The 12,698-nt window shown below is 49.7% G+C and overlaps 1 protein-coding gene across 3 annotated transcripts in view; it reads right to left on the bottom strand.

Moving 5' to 3' along the window:
- The window catches only part of Sh3pxd2b (SH3 and PX domains 2B), an 82,350-nt gene that overhangs the window by 8,369 nt on the left and 61,283 nt on the right, over positions 1-12,698 (bottom strand). The window contains exons 8-13 of one of the 3 annotated variants that reach the window (XM_075941370.1): positions 11,391-11,495; positions 9,969-10,052; positions 7,333-7,450; positions 4,142-4,368; positions 2,543-2,592; positions 1,031-1,156 (exon numbers count right to left, since the gene is read on the bottom strand). In XM_075941370.1, coding sequence (XP_075797485.1) covers positions 1,031-1,156; positions 2,543-2,592; positions 4,142-4,368; positions 7,333-7,450; positions 9,969-10,052; positions 11,391-11,495 — 710 coding nt within the window. Of the gene's footprint in view, positions 1-1,030; positions 1,157-2,542; positions 2,593-4,141; positions 4,369-7,332; positions 7,451-9,968; positions 10,053-10,872; positions 11,090-11,390; positions 11,496-12,698 lie in introns of those variants that run through there. The other 2 variants (XM_075941372.1, XM_075941371.1) reach the window with 2 other exon arrangements.

Below are 12,698 nucleotides of genomic sequence, written 5' to 3' on the forward strand. Positions count from 1 at the left end.
CAGTTCATAGAGGTTGAACTACTTCTGCCTCTTGAGTGCAGGGATTAAAGGCATATGTACCTATGTCTGTCTCCTGCTTCGGTTCTTAAACATGTTCTTGTTGGTGACAGAAGCCACGTGTTATGATGAACGAAACAAACGCAAGGTCACAAGAATGAAATGAAAGCAACCAGACAGATCTCAGTTCGAGTCCTCGCTCCACCACTTACTAATTCTACCCTGAGATGAGCATTTATCCACCCCCTGAGCTGCATCTGTAAGACAGGGTGATATCGATCTCTCAGGCCTCCCATCGAGCTTCATTATCAAGTAGGGAGGTGGAGACTGGAGACGTGGCCGGAAGTTCACATACAGAGAGCAGCAGCAGAGCGACTCTGCCTCAGAAACAAGGAGAGAACCAACTTGTGGAAAAATTGTCCAATGACCTCCACATGCAGTGAGAGCCATGGGCACATGCACAATAAATAAATCCTTTTAAAAAGGAAAAGAGAGGGACTGGAAAGATGGCTCAGTGGTAAGAACACTGGCTATTTTACCAGAGGACCCAGGTTCAGTTCTGGTAACTCCAGCCCCTGGGGATCTGATGCCCTCTTCTGGCCTCCACAGACATGAGATACCTAGACAGGCAGGCAAAACACCCATCCACATAAAAATAAATAAAAATTTAAAAAAGAAACGGAAAAAGAAGCCAGCTACAAGGGGGCCATATATTGTATAATTCCACTTTGGGCGGTGCTGGCTGAAGGGACAGACAGGATGTCTGCCAAGGACGTTAGAACCAGAGGGTAGTGATGGTTATGGAACTGAATAAAATAAACCCCTGATTTTACACTCAAGTTGGCTAACAGTTTGGAATGTGATTACGAAGGTATAATCATACCTTAATAAAGCCATTAACCTCGCCTCCCCTCCCCCACAGCAGGAGGTAAAAAGACAGAAGGCCGTGCTAAGAATAAAGAACCACAGCCAGCAGGAGGTAAAAAGACAGAAGGCTATGCTAAGAATAAAGAACCACAGCAGGTGTGCTCACCTCCACCTTCAGGCCGGCCTGGAAGCTGATGCCGTCTGGGATGGTGGTCTGGAACTCTGCAATGGTGTAATACTCTTCTTCCACCTGGGGTGGGATGGGAGGCTTCGGCAGGTTGAGGCCTCGAGGCTGGCAGGATTACACACAGGGCAGACTGAGTCAGGGTGGGATGAAGAGACTGGGGGTACACAACGTCAGGGCTGAAGGGGTGCTGGGAAGCCTAATTAGCATCTTGGAGGCAAACAAAGAGGATATGACTGTCACCTCCTTGTTGGGGGTCTCGCTTTCCCTTCAAATTTACAGAAACAGGAGCAATGTGGGACATCCAGGTTCATTATGAGAATCTGGGAAAACACAAGCGTGTCTGGAGGTAAGAGGCAGCGAGGCTGTGGAAGACCACAGGTCTCTGAGTCAGGCCCACGTGGGCTGGAAAGCTGGTGAAGGGCCGTGTCAAGCCTCCACTTCATCTCTCCTGTTTATTTATTTATTTATTATATATACAATATTCTGTCTGCGTGTATGCCTGCAGGCCAGAAGAGGGCACCAGATCTCATTACAGATGGTTGTGAGCCACCATGTGGTTGCTGGGAATTGAACTCAGGACCTTTGGAAGAGCAGGCAGTGCTCTTAACGGCTGAGCCACCTCTCCAGCCCACCACTTCATCTCCTGTAAAACAGGAATCCTAATGCTACTGGCCCTTGCCACGATGTAAACCTGCTACCGAGTGAAGCACCTGGCACATTTATGGTACAGGACAGGGACCCAAGAAGTGGCAGACATGTTCAAAAAGGCCCCTTTCCAAACTACTTGTGATCACTAGTGTTTTACAGTTTGAATATTTGTTTACGTAGTAAGACATCTTGGGGGCTAGGATCCAAGTTCAAACACAAAATACATTTATGCTTCATGTAATTTAGGACTGGAAGGCGGGGAAGGAGGCTCCAAGAAAGGCCAGGTGTAACATTTGATGACAGATGTTTTTAGTGCACCTGTGTTTTGACTGAGGTCCAACATGTGAGGTCAGGTTTGAAATCTTCATTCCACTCTTTTGGTATCATGTTGGGGCTCAAAGTGTCAAGATTTTGAAGCATTTGAGGTTTTTGGATTAAGGATGCTCAATGCACACTGGTTAAAAAGGTACCTACAGGCAGGGCATGGTGGTGCAAGCTTTTGAACTCAGCACTCGGGGCAGAGGCAGGCAAAACTTGAGAGTCTGAGGTCAGCCTGGTCTACACAGAGAGTTCCAGGCTAACCAGGGCTATATAGTAAAACTCTGCCTATAAATAAATAAGTAAATTAATGAATAAATAAATGGACTTAGAGAGTTAAAAATGGATCAGAATACCAGAATGTCACCACAGACAAACCTGTGCTCCTAAGCTTGGGCCTGCTCCACATAAGTTGCTTCATGAAAAAGGACTGCCTGGAAAGTACTAGAATATGTGGGGTCTGCTGGGTAACCCAGGCAGGCCCCAGGCCAAGGGAATAGGGTCCTAAGGCAAGTACACACTTACAATGGTCATGTCCCGGCGAGGAGGGGGTCTTTGCCTCATCTTTGGTGATCCTATGGGGAAATAAGATTTCACTCACATGCAGAGTTCCACAGACAGATCCCCAGCTGTGGGAGCCAGGTGGGGTCTCATCCCTTCCCCCATCCCAGGAGCCATGTGTTTGCCTTTCTGTGAGCCTTTGTGAGAACAGCCTGGCTATGCTCTCCTCAGGCGAGGCTCAGCACCCTCTATTAACATGGCCTTCCCCAGGTCCTTTTTCTTCATGGGAACAGATGAATGGCACTGGTCCTCCAGCAAAGGGAGACTGTCCACGCAGGGCATAAAGCATGGACTCATCCCAGCACAGCACAAAATTACTGTTGGATTCCGAGCCATAGGTCCTTTTCTGTGGACTAGCCTAACGCGTACCTCTCTCTGGCAGCTGGGGTAACGTGAAATACTGATTTCCACATCTACTAGAATATTAGAAAATACAACAGAGTCTTAGCCGAGACAGTTAGCTGTCTATATAAGGCCTCACGTTTCTAGACTTCCTTGCAGCTGGGGTGGCCACGTGACTAAGTCCAGCGGTGTATGGGGGAAGGTGGAACATTTGAGTTGATCCACTCCCCACTGCCTTTCACTGGCTGGACAGTGATGGCCACACTGAATGATGGGGGCACCACGAAACAGACGCAGGAGACAGAGATCCTTGACGGCATGAAGTATCAGCATCTCAGCTGTAGACACAAAACCGCTACAGTGTGTAGAATGGCAATGAGTCTCCAGATCAAATGAGCCACTGGTGTGTGCAGGGGAGAAGATGTTTAATTTGGTATCTGAACAGCTTAACAAAGTCATATAACTTGAGATTTGCATTTGGTCCCCTAGTATTAGTGGACTATGCTTTTGACCATGAGAGTCCAGAATCTCAGTGCTCTGCCATGGTCTGTAGCACCCATGAAGCTCTTCGCACTTAAGATGGTGCAGAGAACACGGTACTTAGCCCAGCGCCCTCGTCCCTGTGAGGAGCTGGAGTCCTTTGTCCACAGATTCTTGCTTCAGGACTAGCACAGGATGCTGGGCACAGTGCTAAGGCCACAGTCCCAAGCACAAGGCAGACACCTGAGTAACCCTGCTCTCGGGTTTGTGGGGAAGACTCATAGTAAAGTATACACAGGGAAGCTCTGAAAAGCAAGGTGGGTGGAGCACTGTGGTGGAAGCAGGCCCAACATGGGGTCGACTTTTCTCCCTCTAGTTCACATATGAGGCCATGGAGAAGACTGGAAGGGTATGGACCTTGGGTTCAACCCCCAGCCCCACGGTTACCAGGTCTCACCACCTGCTGTTCTAATTTTTATGTGTAAAACAAAAGCAGTCGGAGGAGTCGGTGAGCTAACCAGGAGACCCCCGATACACCCGAGGAGCTAGATCACCATGACACAGTGGGACAATCTAGGGAAGGAACAGTAAGTACACTGTTCAGATTCTGTAGTTTGCTGGTCCTTGGGACCCAAGGTCTCCAAGTTCTTACTTTTACCTGCAGGATATAAGGGCAACGTGGGAGGCACTCTAAGCTTAGATAGACCTCAGCTGTCTGGAGCAAGGGTGGGTGTTACTCACTCTGCTTAATATCACCATCTGGCAGCAGGCGACCTTCAAACCGGCCATCCCTCTGGTTGTTGAGCGGCTCCTTCTCCCTGCCCAAAGCGTTCTGCTGCCGAGAAATACCATCCAGGTCGAGGGCCCCTGAGTGGGCAGATGAGCTGGAGCCCAGCTTTGGGGGCAAGGGCTCCCCACTGCTCTTCTTTAGGTAGGAAGCAGGGGCCCAGCCCTCTTTTCCCTGGAACCTAGGAGAAAAGGGAAGGATTCTGGTTAGGGTGGTCTGCAGGGCCTTGGTGGTGGTGAGGGGCATGACTCTATCTATACCTCAGGTTCAGAATGGTGGGTGTGGTGGTTTGAAAGAAAATAGCCCCCAAAGGAGTACACTATTAGGTGTGCTCTTGCTGGAGGAGGTGTGTCACCATGGAGGTAGGCTTTGAGGTCTCCAATATGCTCAAGCCACACCCAGTGAGACAAACCACTTCCTGCTGCCTACAGGACAAGATGTAGAACTCTCAGGTACCTCAAGCATCATGTCTTCTTACACACAGCCATGTCTTACCATGATGATAATGGACTGAACCGCAAGCAGTAAGCCAGCCCAATTAAATGTTTTCCTTATAAGAGTTGCCATGGTCACGACATCTCTTTAGAGCAGTAGAAACCTTAAGACAATGGGACAGTGAACTCTTAACTATTGCAGGCCAGGAACATGCAATTCATTGCGCTCAGATGATACCTAAGACTTCATACCAGCCTTCCAGGCCCTCCCCTCCAGCTGCCTCTCTCAACAACCACTGGGTCCCACATATCCCCTCTACTTGCAGTCTCCCCAATGCACTACTGCTTGTCACTTCCCCACACTGCAGCTTTTGGTGGGCCTCTACCTGGCAAGCTCCCCTCTCCTCCCTGGTGGTACCATCCCTCTTCCCAGGCTTTACTTAATGTCATTAAGTCTTCTTCTGATACCCAAAATGAGGCCCCATCTCCACAATGGCCCGCTGGCTTCTGTACACTCTGTAATCTCAGCATCTGCAAAATGCACTTGGCTGTGGCTTTCCTGTCTCCTGGTTAGAATATGAGCCCTTGGGTATGAGCAACTGGGTATCGGTGAACTCAATAAAAAAAAAAAATGAAAGGCCAAGGGGACAAGCTACCAATGTCAAATCACATCATGGGCAGGCATCAGAGCCGTTCCCTACGGTACCACTGTGATGGTGACAACAGTCACGACAGTGACAGCCAGCGCTCTTGGCACCTACTCAGTCCTGCCCGAAGCACTTCACAGCTATTAGTGTGTTTGAACCCAGTCAACCTCGGCAGGAGGGATACAGGCCCAGCCTCTCCCCTGCCCTCACTTCCCAGTGAAGGTTTTTAAGCACCAACGTGATCCCACCAAAGGAAAATTCCACACTTGACTTCATGTGACGGATTATAGTCAAAATGCAGCTGTATTCATTTCGTATGAACTCATCTTCCAGCTGTGCTTATAGAGTGTATACACAACACAGTGAATCTGGGGTTTACCCTGGCCCTCCTCATCCCCAAGACATCACATTACACATATGCCACATTCCCCAAAGATGAAGACATTCCAGATCCCGAAGACTTCTGCTCCCACGCATTTCAGAGAAGGGGTTTTCAGCCAGAATTGGAATCTGGTTTGTAAAGACAAGAAGCCTGAGACCCATTGGTGTTAAACACCTCTCTCAAGCTTACCAGCAAGTCTGTGGCAGGCATAGACTTGGACATCTTAGCTTGTTCTGTGTGACCTTTTACCTGCAGCCCCAGCCCCTGGTTCCAAGTCTCACATGGACAGGGTAGGGCTCTGTGTTGGTTGACACAAACATACTTAGAATGGTGGAGTTCCATGTTGGCTGCCACTGAACTGAGGAATGACAGGGACTCTGACACACCAGCTCACTGTCCCTAAAAACGCTATCAGTAAGAACAACGATTGTTTAATCCTCACATGGCAGAACTTGGGGTTCATAAAAACCAGCCCGGTCTGTTTGGACCAGAGATGTACTGGAGCAACCCCACACTGGCTCACCATAGCACGGATTTCTTCTGAATGCTACACTTAGTAGCATCACACTGGTGGCTTGAAAGTGGCCATAGGACACTACGTATTTACACTGTGGAAATCAGCCAACCCCTCCGAGAGCTACTAGCACCTTCCCAAACAGGTGCTCACACCTTTGGGGAAAGAAGAATAGACCCAGCAGACTAGACATGACATATGGCAAAGCCGAATTTCATTAAGAATCAATTAAAGAAGGTGGTGGTGGTGGTGCACACCTTTAATCCCAGCACTTGGGAGGCAGAGGCAGGTGGATGTCTGTGAGTTTGAGGTGAGTCTGGTCTATAAGTTCCAGGACAACCAGAGTTATGAGTCCCATCTCAAAACAACAACAACCAAAACAAAACAAAACAAAACAAAAAAGACCCCACAAACCCCAAAACAAACAAAAACCCAACAAAACAAAACTACTTTAAAAACAAAATGGCCGAGTTTTCAGTGAAAATCAGATCATTTGTAACTGGAGGCAAATTTGCAAGGAGAGAGAAATCTGTACAATTAAGCATCTGTCCAACTTAAAAAGCCCAGTAAGACAGAGTAAGTCTTGCTTTACGTGGAAAAAGCTAGCTGAAAATGCAACAGAATTCACATCCTCAGGCCATCATTTGGGGCACAGGCAGCAGACATGGCAGAGTGAGCAGGCTCTTGGGACACTTCCCAGCTTTGGATGACCCTGCACCTCACCCTGACATCTGCCCCCTGAACTCAGAGCTGTGAGTTCCAGGGTATGTTACTTTCCAACATGGTAGGTACTGTGACAATCACACGTCATGTAATGACTGGGCAGCTTCTGAGAACCGCTTTATTAGGTGACTTCCACCCTGTGCAAACACCACAGTGTGCTTATACAAACTTAGACAGAGCGGCCTACTACACACCCAGGCTATGTTGTAGGACACATATAATAGTGTTCTACTCTCTAAGGCTTGGGGAGCACAGAGGGTTTACCTGTTAGGACTTTACAGGAAAGATATGGGCGGGGAGGGAGGCCAAATCGCATTAAGATACATCATTTCATGGCAGAGGCAGAAATGTCACCTGCCTGCAGTCTCCCACAGACCTCTGTGAAGCTGGAGCCCATGAGAGGCCCAGAAACCACCAGACCACAGGGGGAGGCACGGGCGGGTACCTGATCTTCCACCAGCCCTCCAGGTTCTTCTGGATGACCTCCACCACAGCCCCTCGCTCTAGGTTCATTTCGTCCTGGTCACGAGCTGTGTACGGGTAGATGACTGTGTACTTCTCCTCTGTAACGACATAGAGGGTGAGAAAGAGACCCGAGGAGTCCAGGATGCTGCCTGGGAACTGCAATCACACAGAGGGAAATTCTCTGCGAGATTTCTGGCTCCCCAGGTTCCCTCTGAGATTGAGAGGCCCCAGTACCTCTGATGGCCTCCCATTGCACAACCAATGCCCCCCAACCCCCAACTTTCCCTCCAATCTGTGTCTCAAGGTCATGGCCCATGACTCCATGCAACATTCTGATGATAGACAGCATCTTCAACTCCTTGGCTCAGGTTAACTCCCCCATTCCAGGAATTACCTTCTAACTAATTCTGCTTTTACTATTGTTTCAAGTCTGTTTCCGCTGGGAGGAGTATGAGCTCCAGGAAGGCAGGGATTGGTCTATCTCAGTCATGTCTTTGTCTCCAGCACTAGAAAGTGCCTGGAAAAGCTGGAAATTGTTTTATGAAAGAGCCTCTGTTTAGGGAAAGAGCAGGTTCTGAACATCCCCCCCCAGGGGGTGGGGGGTGGGGGAAGCGGCGTTCCTTGCCCCCTGGGGTCCTCCTAGCTCTTGATTTGTGGAGACTAGGAGTTCAGAGAGAAGGTGCAACTGCCACCAAGGAGGGGACAGAGAGCTTCTCATACCTAGATGGCTAGACTACACTTTTTATTGGCTATGTTGCAGCCCTTTCCAACCATGCTTATTCCCTGGACGGCTGGGTTGCTTTACACCCCGCCTCCCATCCCGCTCTCCCCACAAACCACAGCACACACTCCTCCCTGAGAGCCATCTCCCACTGTGTTACCACAGCAGCCCCAAGATCCTGCTTGCTGGCAGACCCTGGGCAGGATGTCAGGAGAATAAGGGAACAGTTTCTATTTCCAGTGTCCGCTCTGGCTGCTGACACAGAGAAATATGGAGACATGTCCCAGGGGAGCCCAGCAAGGAGGAGAGAGGACCGTTCTTATATTACATTTTAGTCCACAGGTGAGTGGCCCAGCCAGCCACAGCTTAGTGCTCACGCTTCTTAGGAAAACACTTGAGGCAACCATTGGCAGCCAGCTGACGCAGAGGAGGTGGGAGGCACCCAGGCATTTAGTTTTTTATTGGAATGGCCTGCTGACCGACTCTGAGGGGGCTGCGCTGACTTGTGGCACACATCTTGTGTTCAGCGTGGTCAGCTAATTCCCTTTGTGCTGAATCAGCAGGTCTCAGGCTAGGGTAGGAGGGAGGAAGGAAGGATTCCGCTGGCCAAGCACAGTAGTTTTGTATAGTTCAGGTGGCAAGGGGCACTGCCTGGGTCCTCATCTGAGTGCATCCAAACCCAGGAACCCTGGGTCCCCCAGGCTCCAGCCGGGAGGGTACTCAAGCCCTGGGATGCGAGAGTGCTGAGTGACTCCAGGCTGAGCTCAGGGCTGCACAAGCAATGTCCGCCCTTCTGCTGCAGCTCATCCATGTGCTTTAGGGGTAGCTGAGCCTCTGCCTCCTGGACAGAGATGTGCATGTGACCCTGGCCTCGCTACAGTACCACAAGGCCTGGCTACTGTGATTGGTTCTGGGATGGCACACAGTGGGAGGGCTAGGGGGAACCAGCCCTAGTGCTTACATTGAAGGAGAAGCTGATTTTTTTGGTGGCTGTCCCCAATAGGTGTCTGGGGTCAGTGTCACAAGGAATAGAGCTGTGCCAACGAAACAGAATAGGGCAGAGGTGGCCAAGGTACATTCAGTTGTGCTTGAAGCTAATTCTAGCCTGGCTTTTTAGTGACCCCTCCCTTAAGAGACAGCGTCTCATTATGCAGCTCAAGTTGTCCTCAAACTCATGGTTGTTTAGTCTCAGTCTTCAAGTGGTACAAGTACGAACCACTCACTACCAACCTGGCTTATCATACTTTTCTTTTTGCTTAATCTGGTTGATGTGGCTTTCTCCTGTGACTCAAGTCTGATCAAGGAAATGGGGCTGTCCAGACTTTATCATAGAAAACCCAGGCAATCAAATACCCCAGGTCTACCGTAGTGATATTTCACTTGTATTTTAATAAATAAAGCTTTAATAAATAAACCTGAAGATCAGAGAGTAAAACAGCCACACTAATCAGCCTTACAAACCAGACAGTGGTGACACACACCTTTAATCCCGGTAGCCACACTAGTTTGCCATAGAAACCAGGTGGTAGTGGTGCATGCTCTTAATCCCAGCACTAGAGAGGAATAAAAGACTGGAGGAGACAGCTCTCACACACAGTCTCATTCTGAGATTCCTGGAGGCAGGACCGCCATTTCGGACGGGGGTAGAGGTAAGAGCCAGTAGCTGGCTGCTTTGCTTTCCTGATTTTCAGGTTGAACCCCAGTTTCTGTGAGTTTTTATTAATGGTGCCGCGGTCCACTCCTCCCCATCCTCCATGCTTGCACATACAAGATGACAAGACCATGTTTTTCACATGCAGCAGACACGGGCAATCCCAGAGCAGGGAGCTCATGCAGACAGATGCAAGGACCTGACTCCAAGCACCAAATGCAGAGAAATCTCCAAGGGTAGGCACCTTGACGCCAGCTGATGGCATACAAGTCCCCCAGAGTCCGGCGGCGACCCACAGACCGGGGCAGAGAGCAGTACCTCCAGGAGACTGGCCAGGCAGCATGTTGGATGGAGGGCAGAAGGCAGAGGTAAGAGAAGCTTACTCCCAGGGGCTGCAGGCCTGGGAGCACCTAGCAATGTTCCCTAGGAGGGGTCTACCTGAGTCTATTCCCAGCTCCAGGCGTCCTAGAGAGGAGGTGCCTGGGGAATGAGCTTCAGCTTGAGTGAAGAGGTATCCGGTAGACAACCTGTTCCTAGAATGAGTATCCTGAGAAACTGTCACCGTACAGGGAAAGAAAACGCCTATCCCTGCAGAAAGATGTGCTCCTAACTGTCCTCTAGCCGTGTGGCCTTGGGCAAAAAAATCGGCCTTTCTGAGCGTGGCTCCACATCTACGAAATGGAGCTAACAGTCACTTCCTTCTCAGACATGCCATCCCAGACTGCGGAAGGAGACACAGGCTGCCATCAGTGCACCCCCACCCCCCCTTTAATCTGAGCTCATCTGTGGTAGCCTGTAGTAGCCCATGGTAGCCTGGCCTAGAGCTCCCAGAGGGCCATTGAAACAGAGCAAACAAACTCCACAGAGTGTCACTGTGGCACAACTAAGTGCAAAGCAAGATGCAATTTTGGGGTGTGTAAATTTTGTGTTTCTAGACCTTTATCCTCTTTCCCCCTTTTCTGACACACTTGGTTAGTCTCTGTGCTTCTTCAGAGCCATTACTAAAACCCAACAACACTCACCCCCCCCCCCCCCCGGCAGGATGGGGACACAGGTCACAACGTTCCCATGTTCAGCAGAGAAGGTTGGGGCTTAGAGAGGTGTCTCTGTCCCAAGATTGCTCTGCATGTGGCAGAGGTAAGACTCACACTCAGGTCTGTCTGACTCCCAGACACTTGTGTGCTCCCGGAGACACTGAGGGCCTCTGCTTTGGGAAGTTCTTGGGGAGAAGCAGCATCGGGCCTTGGCTTTGCTGGAGTGACAGGCATCACCACACAGAACATCTACCATGAGATGTCCCCAGGAAGAGGGAGCGAGCGTGTGGGAGACAGAAGGGGACACTTAAACCAACAGAAAAATCAGGTATGTTTAAACAGATGGGACCGAAAGACTTGCAAATGGGCGCGGACAGCTTGGTATTGTGGCCACCACAGCAATGTCAGAGAGGAGCAGTGGGTGTCAGCAGCAGTCAGGCTGGGGGTCCCATAAAGGGGTGAGGGCTTAGCTTTGACAAGGCTCACCTAGGGTAGCTCCACAAAGTCATAAGGGAGCACAGGCTTACCCTATAGTTCTAATTCTAATCTGTTTACAGGTGCTGGACCCTGAGCTAGCAAGCTAGCGATCCTAGAGCAGAGGCTGCCAAGGGTGAGCGGAAGCTCCTTCCTACCTTCCTCAGGCTGGAGGGAAAACTCATCTTGCACACCGTCCTGGCCCTCGAGGCAGGTCGCAGGGACCCAGCCCTGTTCTTCGGCAGTGCTGACAAACCACCATCCTGCAAGCAGAATGCAAGGCGCCGTCAGTGGGGCAAGAGTGAGCAGGTAATGATCCAGCTGACCTTTGACACACGCGGGACTGTGCTAGAGGTGCCCTGAGGGCAGCAGATCCTCACAGACGGTGGTCCCTCATATAAAGGCTACAGACACACCTAGGACCCTCCCACACCCCTGTAGACGTTAACTCATCCGCAGGGGACTTCTGCCAATAGGATGTCAAAGCTGTGAAGAGTTAGGCTGCACATCTAGGGGTCATGGCAGGGAAAAGCTCTGGACATGTGTGGCGCAATCACATCCCCCCCCCTTATATTCTATCCATGGTTGGCTGAATCCAAAGATGCAGAATCCACAGGCATGGAAGCTCTGTTTTGCCATTCAAAAGTTAATGTCAGACTAAAAAAAAATAACTAGTTTGTTAGGTAGACTACAACTCCCAATAGTAGCTACTAATTGCTAAAAAACAAGCTAACAAAAAACATGTTCCTGAGCCTGGGAGCCTAGAAACCATCTGCCATTAGCAGGGCGTGCAATGGACTGCTCACCGCACTTGTATGACTTTGTATGACCTCCACATGCTCATCCTCACTGCACGTGAAGAAACCGAGACGCAAAGAGGATAACACATGTGGCCATGATTATCAAGCTTGTGGCAGAGCTGGGGTTTGTGCTGCATCCTAAGGGCACAGGCCTCAAAAGGCACCAGTGCATGTCAAGAGGAACCAGGCTGCAGGCATGACTGCTCGACAGGCTTTGTACTCGCACCGCGTGCTCTCTGAGGAAGGGCTGCTGCGGGCCCCATGGCTTCCACCCAGATGCATGTTCTAATCCCTCTATGTCTGCTTTTTACATTTGTGTTTACCAACCATGAAATAAAAAAAAAAAACTTAAAAAAAAAACCCATGGGCTGGAGAGATGGCTCAGTGGTTAAGAGCATTGCCTGCTTTTCCAAAGGTCCTGAGTTCAATTCCTGGCAACCACATGGTGGCTCACAACCATCTATAATGAAGTCTGGTGCCCTTTTCTGGCCTGCAGACATACACACAGACAGAATATTGTATACATAATAAATAAATAAATATTAAATAAATAACAACAACAAAAAAGATTTCTTTTAAAAAAAACCCAAACCTCCATGTGTCCTGAATACATAGACTCTTAATATTACTCCTTAAACCAGCGGCTCTCAATCTTCCTAATTCTGT

Source organism: Microtus pennsylvanicus, chromosome 11, assembly GCF_037038515.1.
Source record: "Microtus pennsylvanicus isolate mMicPen1 chromosome 11, mMicPen1.hap1, whole genome shotgun sequence".
NCBI classification, from domain to species: domain Eukaryota; kingdom Metazoa; phylum Chordata; class Mammalia; order Rodentia; family Cricetidae; genus Microtus; species Microtus pennsylvanicus.